Genomic DNA, 27,929 nt, shown 5'->3' on the forward strand with positions numbered 1-27,929 from the left:
CCAAATGATACTGGTAGGAAAATGATGACAGCTCTGTGTCTCTTTCAGTGGTGCAGGCATTTTTCTGGCCCAGCAGCGTGACCACAATGATGACAGCGTGAAGATGTTGCTGGGATTGAATACATTTTAATTAGAGAGTCTTTTGGCCAGTCATCAGAAAATGATTTGAAGACGGCAAAATCACTTCTTATTTAAACCCTTCTATCAACCTCAGCTAGATTTAAGGCATCATGTACTGCAACAGCAGAGCCAGACTTTTGTCATGAAGTCGTGGTGGACTTTACAGCCTGTTCCAACCAAAAACTGCCCAATTAGACAAGTCGGAGCCATCCGGATATACTCGCTGTGAAACTCGTCTGCATTATTTGCTCAGAGTGTAGAAAGTGGTTAGAATTTCGATCCATTGATTTCACGGAAGAAGAATTCACTCGTCCTCGAAGCTCGTCCCATTTACTCGCTCGATCGTGATTCAAACTAAATTCTGAATATCTGCTAAAGATTTAATGCAGGGGTGTCAAACTCATTTTAGGTTGAGGGCCGGATGGTAAATAACGTCACCATGTGAGGGTCGGATAACTTTTTCAAACTTTAGTGTGCTGATAAGTGTTTTAACTAAACAAACTACAAAATAATTAGGAAGAAGACTAGAAAAACACAGCTTTGTGAAAACAAAAATTTCATAAATCCTCACACTCAATACTCATATTGTACAATAACACAAGTTACATCTGTAAAAACCCACTGGTCTTAGATTGAAAAGCGTTAATTTAACTTCCTTTGTATGTGACCTCATCAAAATGATACCTTATGCTCTCTGTATTGCCAAAATCATTCATAAATCATGAACTTTTTTGGAATATATTTGTCATTTAGCAAAGAAAATGCTAGATTTGTAAAGTATTACAGTACCTAGTACAGTTTAAAGTAATAAAACACATGCATTATGCTTTTAAATCATTACATTTCTTCGACCACAAGATAAACATCACCAGTTTTGGGGCAGTTACTACACTTATTTCTAGACCTTTGTGTGCCTGACCAGCCACGACATTTAAAAGAAACCCACTGCTGTTCGTCGTGTCGCCATCGGGATGGTTAAAGGGATGGTTTACTTTCAAATGAAAATTCTGTCATCATTTACTCATCTTCATGTTGTTGAACACAAAAGAAGACACTCTGAGAAACTACGGTAAACACACAGCAGACAGTGACCACTGACTTCCATAGTAGGAATAAAAAAAAAATGATGGAATTTAATTAATACCGTCAACTGTGTGTTTACCATAATTCATCAAAATATTTTCTTCATCATTTATCACAATACTTCCAGAATATTTTTTCCTACTATGGAAGTCAATGGTCACTATCCGCTGTGTGTTTACCATCATTTCTCAAAATATCTTCTTTTGTGTTCATCAGAAAAAAGAAATTCATACAGGTTTAGGACAACACGAGGATGAGTAAATGATGACCGAACCCTCACTCCAAACTGAACCATCCTTTCAAAACTCATTCAGAACATCAGTGACTTTTTCACCCGTCTCTTTTAATGAGGCGTTTCTAAATCTGGTTGTCCTAAACAAATGAGTACCATCCACTCCAGTAACGGACGAGAGAAGGATGACGTGAACTCCACTGGAAGTCGCTCCCGAAAATCGCTCATCGTTTGCATCAAGTTAAACTTTTCTTAATTTTCTCGCATCGCTGGACATGCCCATCCGGTTACCAACGGTCACTTTTGCTCGTGTCGACGGAAGTCGGCAAGCTTCCATTGAAACGAATTAGATTGCGTTGCTCTGCTATTGGTCATTAACATTGCTAGTGGTCTGAATGGGGCTAAGGCAGAAACTGATTAATTCATACACGGTATGCGGTGTAACCATGCCCTCAGAAATGACAGAATGTTTGGGTGCACGAGGACCCCGTGATGTCCGCCTGTGAAACTGTTTTGCTGTTTTTCCACATATCTCCTATATAAAATGGACACACTCGACTTTTAAAATATGTATTCAATATTTAATAATAAATCATCATGCGGGCCAGATCAGACACCTTTGTGGGCCGTGTTCGACCCACGGGCCGTATATTTGACACCACTGATTTAATGCCACAAATTGTACTTTGCATTTTTAGCGGCTATGCATTTCAATTAGTTTAAAGAAATGCATTTAGTAGACGTTTTTATACGAAGCAACTTACAGTGCATTCAAGCTATACATTTTTATCAGTATGTGTGTTTTCCTTAAAGGGACAGTAAGTAGGATTTACCCCCATCTAGTGGTGAAATTGTATTTTGCATTCAAACGAATAGTGCTCTCTAGCACCTCGCTTTTCCAAATGCGTGTTGCAACTACGGTAGTCGTTATGTAATCACTGATCTCCTTGTGCGTTTCAGCTGGTTTGCGTGTCCTGAATGAAAACATGTTGTGGAAACGCGTTTGTAGGCTAGTGCTTTTTGTCCCTCTCTGCTATTATAGTTTATCAGTATGGCGAAACGACATGGAAGCCCGTTCAATGTAAGTAAAGAGAAAAAATTCTAAGCTTACAAAGAAAAGTAAGATCACTGGCAGAGGTCATTCGACACCAACGAGGACAGATTTATGAATAAAGACATTGATTTTGATTAAGAAAACACTTAAAAACTACTTACTGTCCCTTTAAGGATCAAACCGATCACCTTTGCTCTGCTAATGCTATGCACTACCACCAACTGAGTTATAGGAACTTAAATGCAGTATTTTATTTATGATGTTTAAGACACAAATTTTAAAAGAGCATACATAATAAAACCCATGATAAAAGTTTTAAATACCATAAAAGAACAACATAAAAGATCTATGTTAAAAAAGTGTCCATAAAAAGCATCGGAAGTTTAAATGGTCACCGAAAGAGTCCCACTGCTTTCTTTTTCTTCGGCCGTGAGGTCGTACGTTGCTCAGAACCAACAGCAGCAGCAGATGTTAGTGGTACAGTCTGAAAAACATTTTAAAAATGTTACTTTTCTCAGGTGTATGTTTCAGCCATTTTGTAGCTTGTTTAGATACACACTTAAATCTTTAAGAACAGCTATTTCATTGAATTTTCAGAACATGTTGGTTGATTAAAACGGTTATGTTTGGTTTACACATGGTTTATCACACTCTGGTTTTTCACAGGTAATAATCAAATATATTTCATAAAATTATTAAGCTCAGATGCAAAAGCCGCTAAATTCCACCTCCGATAATGATAGTAACCGAATGCTCTCGGTACATAAGTTCATCAAATATGTTTGCTTCAAATCCGATTAATTCTGAAATACCGGTTTGTTTGCAGAATTTATCAAGAGTGCACTTAAAGGGTTTGTCATCTGAGCTCTTCGATTGTAAAGCAGAAACAAAAAAAGATGACTGATTAAAGATCAAACCTGTTCACTGTCTGCCTCCCGAGTTCTTCCTGTTGCTCTTTTAACATCATTCGGTTCTCTGGAAGCTGATGGAGCTGCCGTACCTGCACAGGACAACAACCAAGATAAACATTTCAAAGCATAGTTTACCTCAAAATGAAAAATGTTGTTATAACCTTTATAACTAATTTCCTCTATAGAACACAAAATAAAACTTCTTTATGACTTCTGCACTAAAAAAAACATTGTGTTAGCAGCGCAAAGGCCATGGATTCATATCCACATGTATTAACGAATATATGTACCATTGAGAGTACTGCAAGTTGCTTTGGAGAGATGTAAAATGCGTTAAATGCACAATATGTAATTTTCGCCGCTAGAGGTCGTCATAAAAAAAAACTGCAGCTTAACTCTTTCCCAGCCATTGAGGAGATAACTCGTCAATTAAGAGGAAACGCTTCCCTGCCAATGACGAGAATTTCCGGCTTTCCGCAATACCGCTATTATCCACCAGGTGCAACTTATACAACCCGGAAGTAACGCCTCACTTGAAAGAGAAAGAACTCTGTGTATGTTTTAAAGAGCTAAAGATTTGATCTCTCTCAAAAGTCCTTTGCAAAAATAGAATTATCTTAGCTTTTTGCTCAAAATTGGGTGTTTTTGAAGAAACCTACTGGCTGTTTACACTTGGCATTAACATGTGTTTTCGTCGATCGGATCACAAGTGGACGACGTTAATGCCAGGTGTAAACGGTGTTCAAAACGTTTTGAGCTCGTCCACTTTCAACCACATCCAGAGGTGGTCGAAACCACTTTCGATCGGATCGCTTTGGAGTTGCGGAACGCACATGTGGTTGAATGCGTTCGAACAGCCACATGCGACCGCCTTCTCTCCGCCCATTTATCTAATCTGAGGTATTAAACACAAGTTTTACGTCTTTTTTGACTTCTGGCGTGAACATTCGGTGAACAGCGCTATTTTTAGCCTTTCATTGATAAAACTAAGCGGATCTCCGTAGTTTCGTTTTGAAAGCGTGTGAAAGTTGCGCGATCCTATTTCATCAATTGCGCTGAAAATTCAAAGAAAGCTCTTACATACTCATGTACAAAACACTGTGCAGCATGTTTACTTGCTAAACAAGCAGCGAACTCCGACAAAATATTAGTTTGCGTCCATATAAACTCATAATTACTCCCGCTCAGGTTTGAATGACAGCAGAGAGACTCGCCCACCGTCTCAAAGACCACCCCCTCATAGTATTCAGCACAGAAGCGGTCGAAAGTGGACAAAAGAGACGGATTTAAATACCAGGTGTAAACGTAATGTGTCTCTCTCGTCCACTTGTGATCCGATCGATGAAAACACATCTTAATACCAAGTGTAAACAGCCCCCTACCCATGTTTGAGAGGTGATAAAAAGAGAACTAATGAAGGTGGGATGAAACAGGTTTTTTGTTTGAAAGCAGAGGGTCTGTTTTTCTCATTATTAGATATTATTTGTGTGTGTGTATATATATATATATATTTTTTTTTTTTGGAAGGCATTAAACATTTGTGAAAATCATGAAAAATGCTGGCGCTGGCTGGCAACTTCTTTTAAAAACGCTGGCGGGGAAAGAGTTAATGATGCTATGAAGGAGTGTGGAATGATGGGACTTGTAGTCTGCCAATTGGAAATCAGTCCGACATCACTCATGACAAATCATGTGCATGGATGATGTAATGAAATAAAGATTTATAACCGCCAACAAAATGGCTCAATAGAAACAACATTAGAGTGCCGTGCTAGAAGCTACATTACTACTTCCAAATATGCTGCCTGGCAGATCAGTCGGCGTATGACATCTTGCAAGAGTGACTCGATAGTACAGTTTTCGGATCGCTTTCGCAATACTGTGATGTCATACCCCAATCAGCTGCATGAAGTCTAAGTGGGTGTACACACCAAACGCGAATTCAACGATTTGCGCGATAACATAAAAAATTAATGTAAAGACGTGAATATACGCAAACTCGCACGGGGCAATGCGAATGGCGTGAACTGGGTGGCGCGACTGACACGAAAACATATATTTGCCTCAAACGCTTCTTTGAGCAAGTTGAACATTTCTACTCGCGACTGACGCGAAAACGTATATTCGCCTCAAACGCTTCTTTGAGCAAGTTGAACATTTCTACTCAAGCGAAAAATTTGGATGACATAAAGTTAAATCCCACAAGTAATCTAGAGCGAGGAACATGATGCTTGGCGTTTGGTGTGTACGCAGCATAACACATGTATGATTTCTACTGCAGTAAAAGCGGAAAGCAAGGATAATGCGGTCAGTACAACACCGAGCGGTGACCCTATGAGCAAATTCAGAAGCTGTAAACATTTCACACATGTAGACATGGACAAAATATATGACACTGCGCTAGTAAGTTTGGAAATTTAAATGCAAAAGTCTAACATATTAACATAAATGAGGTCTTCTGATATAATAGAGAGCTTTGTGAGAGAAACATATAGATATGCACAATTTCATTTGTTTAAAATGGCATCATACAGGTGTGATTTCAGGGACAACTGGTAAAAAGTCCTGAAATTAAATATTTGACTTGTGTGTTTCCACAGTAAAAGACATACTGTATAGGCTTTTCATTTGAACTATTTCCCTTACCCGTGTAAATGTGTGCAAGATGAACACTTACAGTTAGTGTTTGCGTGGACATCATGATGATCTTCAGAGACGGCGATGTCCTCTGCAGCAGGACTGCTGTCACGTTTACGTTTCTGAGACGTTTTTACCGAGTTCACAGCCACATACAGCTCCTGTAACTCTGATTCGAAACCCAAACTGTCCAGCGACGCACTCATCTGTGAAATTGTCTGTGAGACAAACGAAAAAACTTGTGAAAATTCATTCAACATCAGTTCTTTATTTGTCTAGACATTTAAATGACTACTATTAAAAATACAGCTTGAAAGACAAAATAACAAAATCTTACTATTTGTCAAGCTTAAGTTTTATTGTCGGCACTGGTAACCGCATGGCCAGCGAGCTCACCCGAGGTCGATTTCGGTCTATGCGCTCCTTTGCCGATCCTGCTCCCCTATCGCCACCCTACACTTTGGTGTCATCACTCCACTATATTATCCAAATGAAGGTATAAACCCCCTAAAATATAACTTGAAAAAGAAAAGCTTATGTTTTAAGAACATGCCAAACCTAATGAGAACCTACGAGGGTACGACTTCCTCAAATACCTCCTCCAGAGAAGTATGAGACAGACTGCCCTCTTTTCCTGCTCTTTTACTGACTTTTGAGTCAACACAACTCAAAATAGACAATATTTACTTTATTAACACATGCACCTTGACTAATTATGCATAAATAATTTATACATGTTACTTCAAATACAGAAAATGTGTGTCATCGTAATCTTTCCTCAAATTTGCCCTGCCTCTTAAATATTTTTTATATAGGGCGAAAATCGAATCGAAAATTTGGTTCATTAGTTGTTGGTATTCAGGCCGTGAATAGTCATTGGAGATATTTTTGTCAAAAAAAGATATTTTGATAAATGATGGTAGGCACAGTTGATTGACATTTATAGTAGGAAAAACATACTATGGAAGTCAATGGGTACCATCAACTGTGTGCTTACCATCATTTATCAAAATATCTTCTTTTGTGTTCAACAGAAGAAAGAAACTCGAACAAGTTTAAAAAGTTGATTATGATAGAATTTCATTTTTGGGTGAACTATTCCTTTAAATCAATCCATCCCCCATTTTTTTCTTTGCATATTGTTAGATTATGTTAGCTAATACAGTGGTTCTCAAACTGGGGTCTGGGGCCCCCAGGGGGGCCACAATATGGTGCCAGGGGGGCCCCAGTTTTATGGCATTTTATAAAATACATTAATTTATCATAAATTCTGTTAAATTAAACCTGAAAAAAAATAAGGCAGCACTACTTTGTATAATTTAATGTTTTGTTTAATTAAAATATGAAGTTTTAGAACAGTTTTTGTCATAAATTTTCTTTGGGGGGGCCGCGAAGGAATGCACCGTACACAAAGGGGGCCGCACGCTGCAAAAGTTTGAGAACCACTGAGCTAATAGATTAACTAATATTAAAAAATACAACTTTATTGTTACTACCAAAAAGCCGAACATAGTAAAGTAAGTAAAGAGTAAAGAAAAGAGTTCAACAGGGTAACCGCATTGATGTTAAAACGATGACTGCATTCAAACATCCTCAAACACAATCTCTCTTTACAACACAGAGGACAAATTCTCAAAATTAGCAGCCCAAATATTGACTCGGTGAGATTGGTGACCACTGCCTGAATAAAGGGACCCCTAAATATGCGTGTAGACATTTGGGGTTTACGCTGATTTATTTTTATTATTTGCTTGTTTAAATAGCGTAAAAATAAATGTGTGCTTTGAGTTGCTCTTTGGGGACAGAGAGGGCAATGTGAAGAGAGCAGCCACAGTTCATGAGCCTGCACTTCCCGTCCTTATAATAAACTTAAAAAAATATATATTATTCACTTAAAACCTTTAGAACGGTCGGTAGGCCTACATTGCTCTGTATTTGTTCAAGGTTTTATTTGTGTTTTCACATAATACAGAACAAAGTATCACAAACGTTTAATCACCCTCAAAACATACATAGAAGTCAGTATACATAATAAAACATCTGTAACACATTGCTCCGTATTTCTAATAAAAATGTAAATAAATTATGCTAATTAAAACTATTGACAGAATTTTAATGTGTAAAAATACTATTTCCCATGAATTCTTACTTCTGGTAAAATACAATTTAATGTGTATGCTACATTATCGAATGCAAACACCAATGTCATTGGCTGTCACCTGTGTGCGTCACAGAGGAGGCGTGTCTAGAAGACAGAAAACAGCGGTTCACATGTGTTGGTGCATCATGTTGATACACCTATTCATAGCTGGTAAACAGCATTGGCTGGTTTTTAGTGGTTTGGGGATGAACAGTGTTGGCTTCATGCTAAACTTTCAACCAATGGAAGATTACAGAAAAGTCTCATGGCACCAGTGTGTGAACAAAGTTAATAAGACAGACTTTGATGCAAACTTTGCATTCAAGAATAAGTACATAATGTTAAATGTCAAGGCCGCCACACACTATAAGAGACTCGGACTGAATTTGGGCAGATTTTTTCCCTAACGACAATCTTAGAAGTCCAGATCGTCTTGGTGGTTGTAGCAATTCTTTTTTGTGATATTTCTGTGTTGTCGTTAAAGGACAAGTTTGGTATTTTACACTTAAAGCCCTGTTTTCAGATTGTTTATGATGAAATAGAATGGTTTTGACTGAAATTTGGACATATGATGCTGGCCCGAGAATTTCCAGGTGTTTGTTGTATCACCTCCCACCTCTACAATGGGTGTATAGGTGCACAGGAACAATCCTTCCTAAAATGCATTTAACTTTCGTTTACAAAGACGTGAAACTCACCGAGTGGTCAGGGGTGTTCACTGATATGCTCACACAAAAATCGCTGCAAAATACGCATTCCAACAGGTTTTATCGTAGTTTTTGTCAAACTCCATTGACTTGTATTAGATGTGCTGTGAGGTACGGTAGTACTCCGCCGCTGGAAACGGAAATGGAGATGTTTGTATTCTAGCAATAGTCAAAGGTGGATTATCACCACCAACTGGGCTGGAGTGTCTATTATTCAAGCTCTCAGCGGAAGAATGTACGGATGTGAGGCGTGTGGAAAAATAGGTCTACAAGTTTACAACGAATGCTAAAACACCTGTTGGAAAGCATCTTTTGCAGCGATTTTTGTGTGAGCATATCAGTGAACACCCCTGACCACTCGGTGAGTTTCACGTCTTTGTAAATGAAAGTGTAATGCATTTTAGGAAGGATTTTTTCAGTGCACCTATGCAGCCATTGTGAGGGTGGGGGGTCATACCACAGAAACCAAAAATTCTCGGACCAGCATCATATGTCCAAATTTCAGTCAAAACCGTTTTATTTCATCATAAACAATCTGAAAATAGGGCTTTAAGTGTAAAATATTGAACTTGTCCTTTAAGAGTGACTGAATTTGCTCGAATGTAAGAAAGAAAATAGTTTGACCACGAGACACTTTGTGAGATTTTCTGTGTTCTCATTCGAGACTCAGGTTGTTTGTGAAGGGAATCCTTTGGGGTGTAGTGTGCTGCCATGATCACATAGCGCCACTTCACACATTATAGGAACCAAATGTTGTTAAATCATCGTTTTTTTTAATTGATAAATTGATAAAATCTGATACGATTTTTAAAATCTTCTAGTGTGGCCTAGTCTTAAAGGTGCCATAGTATGTAAAACTGTATTTACGTAGGCATAGATGAATAATAAGAGTTCTGTACTTGGCACTGACATATCGTGAGCCTCAAACACGCCCCGTTTCCTCCTTATGTAAATCTTGTGCATGCAAAAGACCGCTGGAAACACGCCAATCTCAACTGTGACGTTACAGTCGAGATGTACGCCCCAAACATTAAATTAATTACAATGTTGTTACAATGCTAAAAACAAAGTTGTGACTGCTGAGTTAGCGCTATATGCTAGTTAGCGTTTTGGAGGTCCATACTAAAAAAACACACACTTATCACTTAGAAACGTTCATTAACAATCTAAAAACAATAAGTTATTCCTCAAATTCTGTGTCTTCGTCTGATGAAGGCTCGAACATAAGGTCTGTTTACACACACACAGAGCTACTAAAATGAGCCACTCTGAGAAACAGCCAATCAGAGAGGAGCTTAACATTATTATTCATGACTCTTTTAAATAAGGTAATAATAGACCATTTCATTCTAGGGGGAAATTTTAGGGCTGTAAATGGACATGTATAACCGTTTCTGGAAAATTTTTGCACTTAAAAGGTCCCGTTCTTTGTTTGATTTTGAAGCTTTGAGTGTGTTTACAGTGCGCAATATAACATGTGTCTATGTTTTGTGGTAAAAAAACACATTATTTTTCACAGAATTTACTTATCTGTATACCGCTGTCCTAAAAACGGGCTGATCTCTTCCTTGTTTTATGAAGTCCCTCCTTTAGAAATAGGTATCGAGTTCTGATTGTGTAGCTTGTTTAGTGTGTTGTGATTCGATAGCATCTTAACTTGTCATTAGCTTAGCTGGCGACTGATGTATTCCTGTGGGCGGAGTTTAGTCAAAAACTGTTCTACTCATGTCACTAAAACAAGGAAGTAGAGGGCTGTAGTCCAAACCGGCCGTTCGTTGTAGGCTTTGAAAGAGAAATTCTGTTAAAGAAAATATATCGCCTGGCCTACCCAGTCTCCTGAGGTTGCGTATAAATAGCACGAAGTGTAAAACTCGTGCAATACATACGCCAAATTCCACTTTGGCGTGCATATGATACGCAAGTCCTTCCCATTCACTTAAACGGGGCATCTTTTTTTGTCGTTTTGTTTATTGGTTTCTCAATTTTTTTCTGTTTTTTAAACCATTTTCGCTTGGGTTTAAGGTTAGATTTTAGATTTGCTTAATGAGGTTATTTAATATACAGGTTTCTCAATGTTTTTGTCCATATTTAAGCCATGGTCGCCTGGAGTTGGGGCTAGAGTTGGGGTTTAGGTTAGGATGTCATTTTTATATAACAAAAAGTTGTTCCAACCCCAAACCCAAGCGAAAATGGCAAAAAACAGCAAAAAAATTGAGAAACCAATAAACAAAACGACAAAAAAAGACGCCCCGCCCAAGTGAATGGGAAGGACTTGCGTATCATATGCACGCCAAAGTGGAATTTGGCGTATGTATTGCACGAGTTTTACACTTCGTGCTATTTATACGCATTTTCAGGAGACTGGGCTCCGCCTGGCAGTCAACTTTCAGCTTTATCATTTTACAGGTATTATTTATGCTATTATAGCAACATTACACACTGACTATGGGATCAGGAAGAACGTGATGTTTAATAAAGCCACATGTAGATATCAGAGAACAATATAACATTATTGCAATGCATTCTTTGGCACCTTTAAAGATATCGTTAACATGCTTCATCCAACAATATGTATTATGGCTCACATATTTGGTTGGTGCATGCTACAAAGCAATTTTTTTCATTATTTGCTTCATTGTATAATTTAATTTACATAAAGGATTATCTATATATTTATGAATCACAGCTTGATTTTCTGGATAACAAACAGCTTAACTACTTTTAATTTTAAACAATCTTGTTGTTGTCGGTAGTTAACAGTGATCACAACCATGCTGCTTTACGGTCATAACGCGATCTTGCTATTTATTATAACCTGACTTTGTGCCAAGAATACAAATAGACACTGCAACAGTCTCGCACACAGTCTAAACAAACAAAGGGCAGGTGAAGTCTTAAATGAGCGTAATGGATTAAACCCAGAAAAGCTTCAATTTACAGAGCTCCATAAATCTGCCACGACCCACCCCTCGAAATATCTATTACCTCTCTATCGTACTTCAGCTTCTCTCACTTCATGCAGTTGTCATTTTATCATTTAATTACTTTTAAAACCATCTCATGTTCTCCTTTTAATTCGATTTCAAGAGGAGTTTGTGTTTGATGGGACGTTTCTCCTGTCCTGACTGCTTTTCTTAGGGGTTAAAAGAAGATGGAGTAAACCACAGCCCTGCTACAGCTAACTAATTACAGATCAGAGCCGAGCCTGTGGAAAACTGGACTATGGCTATGGAGAGAGAGAGAGAGAGAGAGAGAGAGCGAGATTTGGCCTCTCAAAGTGGCTCTGAATGGGTTTCATGGTTATCAGTTCAGGGCGATTACGAAGAGCAGGAGCCAAGAGTTTCAGTTACGACAAAACATCTCAGGTTTTTATCTAGAGTTTAGGCATGAAGACCTGACAGTTTATAACCTCTAACTATAAAATACAGACGCATGGGTGGAGCAGTCATGTGCGATCCTGTCTGTGATATTCAGGCTAAAGTCTCATATTCTAATGATGAGATTAGGAGCATCAAGGTTTGATTTTCCATTGATTTCAATCTTTGACCTTACTCAGTCAATATTAATGATATCAAGGTTATATTTTCACAGAATGTTCTTTATGTAAATCATAAAAAATGACTTTACTGGGGTTTTCACAAGCAGGGTCATATTCGCACAATTTTAAAGGGGACATATCATGAAAATCTGCCTTTTCCATGTTTAATTCTTTCCCCGCCATTGACGAGTTATCTCGTCAATCCGCAATAGCGCTACTTATAAACCCTGCAACTTATAAAATGCGGAAGTATCGCACTAGGGCAAACAGCTGTAGTTATATATTTTTCTGGGAGGCATTAAACTTTTGTGAAAATCTCTGCAAGCATGTGAAAAAATACGTCATTGAGATTTGGCTCCCCTTGTGATGTCAGAAGGGGATAATACCGCCCCTTAATCTGCACTATCCAAACACGGCACTGCCATTTAGTGCAGAGATAAGCTCATTTGCATTTAAAAGGACACACCCAAAAACGCCACACCTACAAAGTGTTAATTTAAACATGCTATAATAAATGATCTATATGGTATTTTGAGCTTAAACTTCACTACTCTGGGGAAACAAGAGATTTATTTAACATCTTAAGAAAGTCGTGTGAAATGTCCTTTTTAAGAGAAAACAGGACGATTTGATAATAGTTTTCTATGATGAAATCAACACTGTGCATGAACTTGTCATCAGCATCATTACCATGACAACCAAGTCACACCCAAGCTGCATCATAGTGGTCGCAGATGCTCAAAGCATGACGATTTTAGTCTGTGTGGTTTCATAAAGAACCTTTAACATTCCATTTTTTTTATAAAAAATTTATTATAAAAATAAAAAAGACATTTTAAGAACCATTCACTGAATCCAACTTTTGGAATCCAACAATGGTTCTTCTATGGCATCACTGTGAAGAACTCTTTAATGGTCCAGTGTGTAGATGGTTAGCACATCTAGTGGTGAGATTGCGAATTGCAACCAACAGCTTACCCCTCCCTTTCGAAACGCATAAAGAAGCTACAAAAGCCACCACAGGACAAACATGTCCTCATCTGAAGGGGATCGCACACCGGCCGCGCAGCTCAGCGCTGCGCCGTTTAAAAAAAAATCGAACTCAAAAAAATCACGTTTTCTAAGAGTATACGCACACCGGCGCCGCCAGGTGGCGCGGAGCTGTGACTCAGGAAGTTGCTCAAATCCCTGTCGCGCCACACAGCGCCACTCACATCGTTTAACATTAAATAACATCATATTTGTCCCAAATCATTAACAATTAACATTGGCTGCTAACGTATATTTTGCATTTTAAAGTAGATGCTATCTGACAAAGCTCGCGATATTTAATGTGCACTTCCGGTTTACGATACCTCTGAGTTGTCCTAGACGCGAATCGACGTGGCGCGACGCTAAGCTGCGCGGCCGGTGTGCGACCCCCTTGAGACAATGTAGTGAAAAATTCACACTCTGTAGAGCAGTTTGTCCGTTTAGGGCTACTGTAGAAACATGACGGCACGAAATTACGAATTCCATGTTAGGGGAAAGTAGATTAAAAACGGCTCATTGTGAGGTAATACAAAATACAGTTCATTTTGTAAGGTCTTTATACACCACTGATAATATAAATATGTATATTATATAGTTCCTAAAAAGTAATTTACATATAAATGCTTATAGTTGGTTTTATGTCCAACCCACTTTATGAATTTACATATGGCGCTTTCCCATTGCATATTACCCCATAGTTTGGGTCGGGTCAGCTTACGTTTGGGGGCTTTTCCACTGGGTGCAGTAGTACCCAATATTTTTTTAGTACCACCTCGGCGGGGGTTCCAAGAGATACGAGCTGATACCAAAACGTGATGCGAAAACACTGTAGATCACTTGCAGATTGGTCTGAGAGAATCATCACTACATGCGTCATCACTACAATGTAAAAGATTAGCTTTACCTTCGTGCTAGCTTGCGCTGTCTCGAGTAAACCTGTTGTCATCTGTGCTTTCTGTAAGTTCCCAAACTCCCTTTTAGCAATAAAAAACATCCACATGTTGTGAATCGGGAACACCATAACAGTTTTTTTCCAGACTTGCAGTTTGCGGCGGCACATTCGCGACGGGCACGTCCGCATATATGCTTAAATGCAACTTTAATGAGGCTTAGCGGAGCGCGTCGACTGACGCCATGGGCGTTTGTACAGATACTGTCACATGAGACAGAGGTAGTAAAAAACACGATGTGCAAACATTTATTTGTGGTGGTCAATTTTTATTTTGTGGCGGACTGAGAAATAAATGAATGTATGGCAATGTACAACGACGCTCTCACAAGTATGATGTCACAGCAGTAAAACATAACGACACGCCTATAATCCCTCCCACTCGGAAATGTTACTAAATTCGATGGAAAAGCTAACCAAGCCAAAGTGAGGTGAGCTGACCCGACCTGACTCAAACCGTGAGGTACTATGCAATGGAGAAGCGCCACTACATTGATTACATTTATATTTAGATCTTGGTTTCTAAGATCATATCTAACATTATGTAAGTCCGAATGTTGATCTGTATGGTTCCTGTGGTCATAAATGACATATTAAATTGTACATTTTGTTATAGAGAGGTGCTGTTTATTTGTTTTTCAACAGGTAAAAATCAAAAAGTCAGAATAGGAGAAAAAAAAATCCATAGACTCGCATGAGAAGGATGGCCTAGACATATTTAAGGACAAGAATATCACAGACACGTTTTTACTTAGACCAGTAAGCAACCATCTAGCAGCGATGCCATAGCAACCACCCACCATCCATAACAATCCATGCACTGGCAACAGAATGTAAATAGTAAGTCTGCATTTTCTGTTGCTGATTCACTGTGATAATAACATGGTCCAGTGCAAGCGTCTTAAGAGGGAAATGCGTCTCTGGGATGTTCTGCTGGTCTTTAGTTCAGTAGGAGAGAGCAGGGTCACTGCCAAACCCAAACTGGTTTCTCAACTCACCCGGTAAAATTTTCATTTTTCCCCTCAGCCTCAAGAAAACCAACAGTGTGCGTCATTCGAACACACTCGCAAATACATCCAAATAACGCCACACAAACAAGAACTAATACGGACCATAAAACAAGTCTTTGTGTTAATCGCGCAAAAAAACACACACCCACTCGACACAAATTAAATGTTCACACTCTTCTCAAAACTCTTGAGTGTGTGTGGTTGACATCTGCTTTCAAACACAACTTTAGATGTCAAAACTCAACCATGGGCAGGATGGGTAATCATATCCACCCATGCATCTATTTATCAAACATCTCCATCCAGGCTTCCAGCCATTAGGAATCTCAAGAACAGGCTCCATTTTTCCAGAGACTTGTTATGTTTGTTTGGCATTTCATTGGGACATTTTTCCGAACATGGCTTTATTTCAATTCTGAATTGGGTCTTAAATGGTTCTTCTTAAATGGTGTGGAGTGGAATTCCCCATTGTCTTGCGAGACAGCGGCAATCAAAAGACTTTTAGATATTTTAGGAACATTTCAATAGACACACGGAAAGCATTAAAGCTGTCGGAGCCGAAGATTATGGTTTGCACGTGTGACTGTTTCAAAGGTTCAATTAGTTTGGGAGAACTGCAAAAATCAAATGTATTTGTTTTTAATAGACTATTTTTTCCCAATCATAATTTAATTAAATTCAAATAGTGTTCATTTGGACATCCATTGAACAACTGAATGCATAAAATACAAGTACCTTATACTTTATTAAGGGTAACATGCGGGACACAGTTTTAAATCCATTCAGCCGCAAATCTCCGCATCTGGCAGTACCACTTTTAGCATAGCTTAGCATAATCCATTGAATCTGATTAGACCATTAGCATCGCTCTCAAAAATGACGAAAGAGTTTTGATTTTTTCCTATTTAAAACTTTACTCTTCTGTAGTAACATTGTGTACTAAGACTGACGAAAAATTAAAAGGTGTGATTTTCTAGGCAAATATGGCTAGGAACTATACTCTCATTCTGGTGTAATAATAAAGGACTTTGCTGCTGTCCCATGGCTGCAGCAGGCCCAATGATATTTTGCAGCGCCCAAAAATAGTCACTTTGGTAACTTTCAATAGCATATGACTATTAGCTGAATGGATTCCAAAACTTTAAAAATCAAATGTTTAACGCTAGGGGAGCTAGAAAATTTGCCTATTTTCAAAAAGTGGAGTGTCCCTTTAACTACAATGAAACTTTACTGTACTTTACTGTACTGTAAAGTAGCAAGAATCTTGAAACTCATTTCCCAATTATTATCATGCTATAGATCAGGGGTCTTCAACGGGGGGCCGCGGCCAATTGGGGGTCCTCCAATATAGTTTAAATTAACTTTTTTTTACGAAATTAGGCATCCAACACGTATCCTTACGTATTGCTTAATCACATCAAAAGGTCATGCGTTACATATTTGAAATGCACACTTTAAACAATTTTAAATTAATTTAAACAATAAACTGACACAAAGACATTAATTAGTATCATTCCTCATACAACAACGTCAGAATGGTCCTCTTTCTCCACATTTGTAAACACTGGAGCAGTAGTTTCGCATCCATCATGCGTGACCTTTCGCCTTGATTACGTAATATGTAAGGTCACGCTGGGGTGTCATACAGCTAGTGCAAGACGAGAAGTTGTGGTTTAAAAGTACATAATTTTTTTTTGACGAAAATGACGATTGTTTTGCTAGATAAGACCCTTATGCCTTGGTTGGGAACTTTTATGACACTTTCCCATTGCATAGTACCCCACGGGTCGGCTTACTTTTGGGAGATTTTCACTGGGTGCAGTACGTAGTACCTGATACTTTTTAGTACCATCTCAATCAGGGTTCCAAGCGACCCGAGCTGATACCAATACGTGGCGCGAAAACACTGTAGATCACTGATTGGTCTGAGAGAATCGTCACTACCAGCGTCATCGCTATAATGTAAAAGATTAGCTTTACCTTAGTGCTAGCTTGCGCTGTCTCGAGTAAACCTGTTGTCATCTGTGCTTTCTGTAAATTCCCAACCTCGGTTTCAGCGATGAAAAGCATCCACAGGTTGTGAATCAGGAACACCACAACAGTTTTTTTCCAGACTTGCAGTTTGTGGCGGCACATTCGCGGCGTGCACGTCGCGTATACGCTTAAATGCAACCTAAATGAGGCTCCGCGGAGCGCGACGACTGACATCAGTTAGTGATAAACGCGATGTGCAAACATCTATTTGTGGTGTTCAATTAAAATTTTGTGGCGGACTGAGAAATAAATTAATGTATGGGAATGTACAACGACACTCTTAGGGCCCTATTTTAACGATCTAAGCGCATTGTCTAAAGCGCACAGCGCAACGTGTAAATGGGCGTGTCCGAATCCACTTTTGCTAATTTAACGACAGGAAAAATGGTTTGTGCGCCGAGCGCATGGCCGAAAAGGGTTGGTCCTATTGTAATGGGAGTATTTTGGGCGTAACGTGCAGTAAACCAATGAGAGACTCAGCTCTCATCCCCTTTAAAAGCAAGTTGCGCTGGCGCTATGTCTAATCCCTATTTAGATGACGAACTTTGCAAACTGAAAAACTAAGCGGAGGAAGAAGATCCCCAGTTTAAGATTAATGTTAAATAATTGTGTTGTTTTTCACTTGTATTGAAATTGTTATTTTTTTATTAAAACCTTTAAAACCCGTTTTCTTTTAGTCATGGAAGTAAAAAAGCAGGCGTGTAATTGCTTTAAATGTATGGCTTTCCAATATCATCAAAAAAATAATTTACAAGTATGTAAGATAAGGTTTGTACTCTAAAAATACTTTATTTGTAACAAACAGGAGATAAAGAATTTACAAACGGCTCTCTGCGCGTTTCAGCACTTTGGACAGCGTTTTTTTTAGCAAAGAGGTTTTTTTAAGCATTACTTAAAAATGTTTCTCATCTCACCATATCCGCAGGTACAGAGTCATCATATACAAACCCGTGAGGTAGCATTTAAAAAAAAACATTTAAAAACAGATGCATTTGTTAAAGCAAAGCATTTATTTACTTACCAGGCTGCAGGTGAAGCAGCTCTTTGCGCCTTCTAACGTCTCATAATTACTCCTCATTTATGTCCAAGAGACTCAATAATAATCTCTTAAATTCAATCCTTTAATCTTTCATATTTAAAAGCATTTTTGTGCTGCTGCGCATTCATGTACTTTGTGATAAGCAAACCCGCGTTGTCCTCCCGTTTATAGGCGCATATTACTAATGCGCTCTTTAAATAACATAAAACACATTGCGCCATTGACTTTAGACTTTAGACCAGGTTTTTGTTGGTCAATGGCGTAGTCTATTTTAGTTGCCTCAAAATAGCAACGCGCCAACAATGCGCCTGAACACACCTCGTTTTCAGACCAGAACGCCCATGGGCGCAAAAGGGGGCGCAAATGCATTTGCTATTTAAACAACGCGGCGCTAAACGTGAAAATTAGGGTGGAAACTAGCGAAAGACACTTGCGTCGCGCATTGCGCTGCATTGCGCTGCATTGCGCCGGGTGTAAGATAGAGCCCTTACTCATATGATGTAACAGCAGTAGGCAGTGCAAATATAACGACACAACTATAATCCCTCCCACTCCGAAGCGTTACTAAACTTGATGGAAAAGCTAACCAAGCCAAAGTGAGGTGAGCTGACCTGACCCAAACCAAACCGTGGGGTACTATGCAATGGAAAAGCACTCTGAGATCGTAAAGCTGCATTAAAACTATAAATTGTTGAGGTCCAATAAAGCCCACTACAGTATATGGAGGAAAATCTTGGAATGTTTTTCTTAAAAAACTTAATTTCTTCTTGACTGAACAAAGAAAGAGATCTTGGACTACATGGGGGTGGGTGAATTATCAGGATTTTTATGAAAGTGTAATATTCCCTTAATTAAGTATTTGTGAAAACCAAAAAATCATATTTTTAACATCTTTGTAACGTAACAGTCATAAAAAAGTATGCAAATCCATAATTTGATTTGATACATGTCCTGGGGGTCTCTGCTCCTCCTCTCTATCCATTAAGGAGGGGTCATTGGCCTGAAAAAGGTTGAACTTAAGAGCTCTGCTATAGATTGATACATAAATCTGTGTTACTCTGGTGTCACCGTGGGTTAAAATGGCACTAGTTTAAGGGGTGACTTTTATCTTAGTGTTGAATACAGTGGGCGAGTGGACTCATATCCTTTTTTCGCACCACCAAGTCAAGCCACACATATCTGACTGTGCATTCACTAAGCCAGTGAGAAATACCAATGAATTCACACAAACACACTGATGACAGATCAAAGGATTATCAAAGCACTCACCTCGCACAGAAAATATGCCTGCCAACACTGAAATCAAAGCAATCTAATAAATAACTCCGTGATTCAGACAAAAAAGCGTTTTACTCATCAAAAGATTAAAAAAAAGTACAACCACAAGGTTCTGGCTCCTCATTAGTCAAAAATATGTCCACTGGTTTGGCCCCTCCCATTCTTGGTGACCTAAGTGACTTATCTGTTTTTCATATCATCCTGCATTTCATCTATTCTGCGCTTGTACTTCATTTTATTGTTGCTTTTATGACAAACTACTTATAACGTTTCCTCATTTGTAAGTCACATAATCTAATAATGAGATGAGGAGCATCAAACTCAGTCAATATCAAATATATAAAAGGTTATATTTTTACTAAACGTTCTTTAGATTACCACAGTAAATCACTTTAGTTGAGTTTTTACAGGCAGGGTCACATACAGTATGTGTTTATGGATTACCATCACATGGCACGCATGCATACAGTCACACTGCCCAACCATAACCCCACTCATCACCAAAAAACAGGAAATACTCGAACATGTGCGCACGCATGCACGCACGCTCCTTCGATGGGAAAAGAAAGAAAACACGGTCCAGTCAACAGGCGGTTCAGTGTGAGGCAGCGCTACAACAGAGCTGTCAATGCAAACACTCTCCGGTCTCCACAAACCAAACCACAACCTAATTATACAGCGAGTGTGTATGTATGTATGCATGTATGTGTGTGTGTGCGGTGATCCTCAGGTCTGAGGCAAACAGAGATCCAGTCTCTCTCTTTCTGTCTGGCCTTGCGCTCCGTGTATTTCTCATCACCCTTCCTCCAGCTCTCTTGTGTAACGGTGTCTCCATCGTTTAATTAGGGAAAATTTGACTCCTTGTAATCTTGAATATAATTGATTATTAAAAAGGACATGTGGCTGGAGTCAGGAAAACATTGTTAAAGGGGACAGAGAATGAAAAAACATTTTTACCTTGTCTTTGTTGAATAATGGTAGTCTACCCACATTCACAAACATACAAAAAGTGCTAAACATGCTAAACATCTCAGTCTCATAGAAATTCCTCTTTTAGAAATGTCAGCCAGAAAACAGCCCAATCTGAAAAACTGATGCTTATGACATCACAGGCATCTAACTACCCCTCCACTTTAAAATAATTGGCTACATTTTTTGAGTGGCAGCAAAGTCAGCCAATTAGTAATGAGATTGCAAGTTAAGCCAGTAGGGGGAGCCAAATAGGTGCAAAACCACTTGTTTAAAATCCCCCACCCTAATAGAGCTATCTGAGAGAGGTTTTTAAGAAGCTTCTAAGGCATTACAGACCCAAACAAAATTGTTTTTGTCTACATCACAGAACAAGGATAAATACTCTGTTCAATCATTCTATGTCACCTGTAAGATAATTATAAGAAGATCGTAAGAAAATTCGTAATTCTTTCCCCGCCATTGACGAGTTATCTTGTCAATCAAAAGAAGACGCTTCCCTGCCAATGACGAGTTTTTACGGCATCCATATTTCTGCTATTATATCCACTAGGTGGCGCTCCAACCAAACTTTATCCAAATTTTGTATTTTAAAGAAACCTACCCATATTTGAGATGTGAACCGCCCTTAGCCTGATGTGCACCTTGCCAAAATTTTAACAGTGCGTGCATCCATTCTACGTGGACCGCAGGCGCTGTGATTGGTCCACTAGAACCCCTCCCGTCAGATAAAAAACTGCTTTGCATTTCTTCATAGGCATTTCTGTTTGCGACGATGAAAACAAAGTTGAGCCAAGTTGAGGAGTGATTTAACTCAAACTGCAACAAAAGTCACTGTCTATTAACCTCCATCAATGCTGGTCTTCGTCAAATCATTCACAACAAGTTTCTTCTTCGTTTGTGTGTTTACTCGCCAAGCTGCTGCTTCTTTGGCTGTTTCATTGCTACTGTGGTTACACATGTGGATACTGCCTACTAGTGGTCTGCATGTTTTATTGCATGTTCACGCGGACAACGACACAAAAGTATATATGAAAACCAACCCATAGCCTAAAGGGGGGGTCAACCACCAGACGCGCAGTTCAGCGCAGCGCCGCGTCGAGTTGCGTCAAGAACAACTTGGAGGTATCGTATACCGGAAGTGCACATTAAATAGCGCGAGCTTAGTCAGATAGCGTCTACTTGAAAATGAAAAATATACGTTAGCAGCCAATGTTAATCGTTAATGATTTGGGACAAATATGATGTTAATGTTAAACTATGTGAGTGGCGCTCTGTTGCGCAACAGGGATTTGAGCAACTTCCAGACTCATAACTGGGCGCCGCGGACAGGCGCCACCTGTCGACACCGGTGTGCATTTACTCATAGAAAACAATGTGTTCGATTTTTTAGAACGGCGTGGCGTTGCGTAGCGCAGCGCTGAGATGCGCGTCCGGTGTGCGACCCCCTTATGGCTTCAAGGCTACGCCATAGGACTTACACACAACTATAATGAAAAAAGTTTATCATTTATTTATGAAAAAAAATATTCTTGCTTTTTTAAGAACAACCTTAAAAAAAGAACTTTCTTAGGAAGCTTCCTAAAAATTTGAAAGCATAATTTACAATAAGGAGGCAAAAAAAGGTTTAGAGCTAATACATAAATTTACATTTTTTTTGTAAAATCATCCTAGTTAATGTCTTTATTTGTTCAGTCAAGAAGGAATTACATTTTATGAGGAAAACATTCCAAGATTTTTCTCAATTTAATAGACTTTATTTGACCCCAACAGTTTACAGCTTCAAAGGGCTCCAAACGAGGCATAAGGGTCTTATCTAGCAAAACGATTGTCATTTTTGACAAGAAAAAGTACAAGATAAGCACTTTTAAATCACAACTTCTCGTCTTGCACTAGCCACGAGACGCACCAGCATGACATATGCAAAACTACTGCCCCAGTGTTTACAAGTGTGGAGAAATAGGAACCGTTCTGACGTTGTTGTATTTGAAATGATATGTAATGTGTGACCTTTCGACATCATTACGCAATAACGTAAGGTCGCGCTGGCGTGTCACACAGCTAGTGCAAGACGAGAAGTCGTGGTTGAACGTGCTTATTTTGTAGTTTTCTTATAAAAAATGACAATCGTTTTGCAAGATAAGACCCTTATGCCTCGTTTGGGATCGTTTAGAGCCCTTTGAAACTTCGCTGAAACTGCGATTTTAAACTGCATTAAAACTGTAAACTGATGGGGTCCAATAAAGTCTATTAAAATCCTGGAATGTTTTCCTCAAAAAACAAAATTCCCTGTCGGAGCCGATGGTGTAGTGGGCAGCGCTACGACATATGGTGCAAACGCACTTCCGGCGACCCGAGTTCGAATCCCGGCTCGAGGTCCTTTGCCGATCCCATACCCCTCTCTCCACCCTCTACTTTCCTGTCGTCTCTAAAAGTCTACTGTCTATCAATAAAGGCAAAATGACCCAAAAAAATAATTATAAAAAAAAAAAAAATCCCTCTCGATTGAACAAAGAAAGACATAAACTTTTTGGAAAACCTGGGGGTGAATAAATTATCATGATTTCTTTTTATGAAAGTGGAGTAATCATTTAAGAATCACCCACATATGTGTGACTGCACAACCCGTGCATCCGTCATATACATGCTAGATTTGTCTGAGCTGGTTTCTCTAAATTTAGCAGTAGACTGAATATAAAATGTTTCACACCTGTGTGAAGAAGTTCTCCCTGTATCTGTGCACCTCAAATGGCTCCGTCTGTAGTCGGACTGTGAAAGAGTTTTAAACAAGTGTCAGTGACCTACAAATAAAAATATGCGGGCATGTCCGCATATAAGCAAAACCGCAAGCGTGATGTTACCTCTGCTGAGCACAGCGCCGTTCTCCTGATAGTCCTGTATCTCTGCATCTTTTCTGACCAACAGAGAAGTGAGCTCGTCGACTTGCCTCTGCAGAACCCTACTCACTGCCAGCAGGGGGCGCACCAGCTGCCGGCACACCTGACACACGGGTATAACAAAAATGCCACTTTAATACTTTGTTATCCAATGCATGACATCTTTTGTTATGTACAAATACGTATTTATGTCATTGAACTTAAAAAAAATCACACCATGGCTACAGGCGTCGGGGTGCATCGGAACTCCCAGTAAAACGGCAATCCGGACAGCTCACTTTTAAGTCTGATTGTTAAATTGTCGCCATGATGTTCCAGAAAGACATGTGCAGAAGTGGTGTGACCATCATCTGGGCTAGAGAAACAAGGACGTGCCACCGAGCACAGATGAGAGAAAAATGCCTGCGTTGGAGCCCTCAGACGCTTATTCAGATCCTTTCATTCCGAGAAAGATAAATAAAGAGAGATTAGGTTGGCACATCGGAATAAGGGTCAATGATGTGACGCTAATTATTTTGTGTCCGTATGGATAAATTACATGTAAAAGGGTTAAAATTTCAAAATAAATTAGCTGATTACTTGCATACATTCTCTTTTTGAGGACCAAATCTAAAATTTCTGGTTTTATTTAATTTTGAAAGAATATTTGGGGGATAATTGCAAAATGTGGTGTAACCCGTCTGTGTCAATTGGTGTCATTTTTTTTATTAAAATATAAATATATTCATAAAAAAAATATATATAATCATCTAGTTTAGTGTAATATAATTTTTTTGCATACATTTTTACATCATTTGTCAAAGATTATTTTGAAAACAGAGCAGTTTTCAGCATATGTCAGGACAAATATTAAAAAAACGCACTAAAATTTACATTTAGAAATAACTAATAAAATTATAAATTAAATTATATAATTATAAATTTTTTGTTATGATTATGCTTACATGTCTTTAAAGTGGATAAAATATTGAATATTTCTCATTCTTTGGCACAATTGGTGGTTACACCATTTGACATTTTCAGGTCCATAACTTTCATAAAAATGGTGCAAATGTAATTTTTATTGCATAAAATTAACATAAATACACTGTGCATTGAAATAAACTTGATGTATGGTAAAAAAAATTCTAATCTTGCCTAACCGTTTTTGTCACTGATCCATAAGCCATGGTAACAACTGATATAATGACAAACTGACATAATATGGTATATGATATGCAACAAGCTAAACTATGACCAAAAATATTGAATATAACCAGTGTTGCCAGTGTTGTGGCTAGAAGGGATACAGCAACTGACGAAATCTCATGAAATCTCACCAAATTAGTGCTGTTTTTATCCTAATCGTACCACTAAACATAACCCTAAACCCAACATTTTAAGGAATTTAGACCATACCTGTATTCCATCTTACCCCATCCCTGAGCCTAAACCCAATATCTCGTGAGGTTTAGGCCGTAGCTGTATCTCTTCTAGCCAAAACCAGAGATGGAAGACATGCGTAACATGCATTCAAGTTCTCCTCACAGCTAGATCAATGAGTATTGAAGCCCTATGATTTAAAGTGTGGCAAAATTTGGAAATTGTTGTATATTGTGTTTTTTATTATTGATCATGCATCGTACAGATGTCAAAATCATGGTACAAATATGATAATTATCATACATCTGGCACCCTGCTGTGCACTCCTAGCTATTACTATAAATTGAGGACAATTCAACAATCAATATGGCTGCTTTGGCGACGAAAGTCCCGCCTTCTTGTTAAAAGAACCAATCATTACTCGATAAAGACTGAAGGAGGGTCTCTATAAAGAGTCATGTGCACGGGTTGGCAAGCGCCTCGCAATTTGAGCTACAACTGAATTAGGCAAGTAGACAGGTAGTATTTGTTGTATATTCTTACCTGTGCTCGACTCTGGATGTCATCTGCGTTCATGTCCTCTTCCCATACGTTGCTCAGATCACTCAGCAGAACCCGGTACTGTGTGTCACCAAACCAAGCTTTGGCCAGCAGATCAGAACCACCCAGAGTTACTGGCACCCACGGCAGGGCAGACAGATCTGACTCCATGTCCACACACAACACCTCGACTGTAGAGTGAACTTCATATCAACATAACAGTTAAGAATGAGTGAACAAGAAAACTACAAGCATTCCAATACAACCCCTATAAAAAATATACAGTTGTGTTTTTAATATGTTTTTAAATCATCCCACATGAAAAATGGTGAAGCCCACTTAAGTATGTACTATGGTTAACCGTATAGCTCAGTAGTAGAGCAATGCGCAAGGGGCGCAGATAGTCATAGGTTCAAATCTCAGGGAACACACATCCTGATGAAGAAAATGTACATCTTGTAATGCATTGAAAGTTCCTTTGAATAAAAGTGTCTGCCAAATGCATACATGTAAAAAATCCATGATAGCTAGTTTTTGAACTTTGCCATAGTAGCTATTCAGTATTTAAAGGGGTCATAGATTGAAAATAAGACTTTTTTCATTTTTAAGTGCTATAATTGGGTCCCAAGTGCTTCTATCAACCTAGAAAATGTGATAAGGATCAACCCAGTAACTTTATTTGAGTAAGCATGTGAACAATTAGGTTGTTCAGATTTCGCCTGTTTTGTGAGATAGGTAGCAAGGCAAATTACAATAATACCGCCCCCTTTATCTGCACTATCCAACCACACCACTGCCATTTAGGGCAGAGAGAAAGAGAGAGAAAAGAAGGACTTGACAGCACAATTGAGTTTCAATTACAACAAACCACCATCATTGTGATCAGTGTTTGCATTTCATCCGCTCATTTGCATTTTAAAGGACATACCCAAAAACCGCACATGCACTTTTGCTCAGGCCTACAAATTAGCGATTTAAACATGCTATAATAAATTATCTGTGGAGTATCTGTGAGCTAAAACTTCACATATGCACTCTGGGGACACAAAAGATTTATTTTACATCTAAAAAATATCTCATAATATGGCCCCTTTAAAGGTGCAGTGTGTGGGTTTTAGCGGCATCTAGTGGTGAGGTTGCAAATTGCAACCAACGGCTCAGTCCACTGCTCACCTCTTGCTTTTGATACGCATAGAGAAGCTACGGTAGCCGCCACCGAAAAACATGTCATCGTTGGAGACAACTTAGTAAAAAAGTTTGTCTGTTAAGGGCTTCTGTAGAAACATGGCGGCACAAAATGGCGGCTTCCATGTAAGGGGACCCTCTGTGTATGTAGATAAAATGTCTCATTCTAAGGCAATAAACAAATAACAGTTCATTATAAAAAGGTCTTTATACACCCCTGATAATATAGTTTTGTATACTATTTTGCATTTCTGTCAAGAGATCCTTCTTAAAATTACACACTGCACCTTTAATATAGTTAATCAATTACAGTATACAACGGTTTACTATAAAAAAGAAGAATACTTCAGTATTTGCTAATGTGGGTTAAATTAAGTAAATTAATCATTACTATGGTAAGATGATAAACTATGTTTTTTTTTTTGTGAAACAAACTACGATGTTAAATATTAAATGTTTTATATTTAACACTTTTAAAAACTCGAAATCCCATTCATTTTAACTAAAACTTCTGTCAAAAACGTCATAGTCGTTCCAAGTTATGTTACTATGGTAAAACCATGGTAAATATTTGTATGAGAGTACAACTTTGCTTAAGGTTTTCCTTATCATATTAAATGTTGTTAGTAATAAACTTAGTTTACGTGTTTTCTATATTATTATCATTTTATGATTTAACTACAACGCTTTAAAACGTTTCACCGCTTGTCTAATGCCTAAAACGTTACACATTGTTCGATATCGACAACAGACACAGTACCATGGTGAATTATCCGTAGATACTTTTTGCAAAGTATCGGTTGATCAGATGTATTTGATATGTATTACTGTCAGTTTTTGAAGAATTGATCAGAATCAACTCACCAGCATAGACAGTAAAAGAAAGCTCACCAGTATGGGGACCGTTCCGACTGACGCACAGTCCCCTTGAAACAAACAGCGATTAAAACGTTCCGCGTTCCTCTACCGGGCGCTTTAGTACACATTATTGCAAATATAAGACAAAATTATATATTATGTTGCACTACACGTCATCTCTACTAAAAGCTTAAAAAGAGAAAGCTTCATCAGAAAGCCATGTAACAATGTAAACGTTAAGTATAAGATGAACAAATATGCAATGCTTTTTTATTAATGCAAAAATAGGTTTACTACAAAGAGATATATTCAAAACAAACCATGACCATACAATTACATCAAATCAGTGCTAGA

The 27,929-nt window shown here is 38.5% G+C and overlaps 2 protein-coding genes across 2 annotated transcripts in view; one reads left to right on the top strand and one right to left on the bottom strand.

The window, feature by feature from the left end:
- The window catches only part of gpr161a (G protein-coupled receptor 161a), a 100,509-nt gene that overhangs the window by 52,357 nt on the left and 20,223 nt on the right, over nt 1-27,929 (top strand). The gene's annotated exons all lie outside the window — the stretch shown is intronic.
- Nucleotides 2,728-27,694, bottom strand: nhej1 (nonhomologous end-joining factor 1). The gene is made up of 8 exons (XM_055214151.2): nt 27,609-27,694; nt 25,536-25,735; nt 23,847-24,065; nt 23,595-23,733; nt 23,444-23,502; nt 6,078-6,255; nt 3,407-3,489; nt 2,728-2,973 (listed from the first exon to the last, which is right to left on the bottom strand). Exons 2-8 carry the CDS (start codon nt 25,701-25,703, stop codon nt 2,881-2,883), a joined length of 939 nt encoding a protein of 312 aa, XP_055070126.2. The 5' UTR covers nt 25,704-25,735; nt 27,609-27,694; the 3' UTR covers nt 2,728-2,880.

Source organism: Misgurnus anguillicaudatus, chromosome 8 (assembly GCF_027580225.2).
Source record: "Misgurnus anguillicaudatus chromosome 8, ASM2758022v2, whole genome shotgun sequence".
NCBI lineage: Eukaryota > Metazoa > Chordata > Actinopteri > Cypriniformes > Cobitidae > Misgurnus > Misgurnus anguillicaudatus.

What these genes read in the sequence shown, in the direction of transcription:
- nhej1 (XM_055214151.2), bottom strand. Translation starts at nt 25,703, where the DNA reads ATGGAGTCAGATCTGTCTGCCCTGCCGTGGGTGCCAGTAACTCTGGGT. An exon ending in ACATCCAGAGTCGAGCACAG is followed by an intron (nt 24,066 to 25,535) that starts GTAAGAATATAC and finishes TCGGAATGAAAG; the next exon opens with GATCTGAATAAGCGTCTGAG. An exon ending in GGGAGGCAGACAGTGAACAG is followed by an intron (nt 2,974 to 3,406) that starts GTTTGATCTTTA and finishes AATGTTTTTCAG; the next exon opens with ACTGTACCACTAACATCTGC.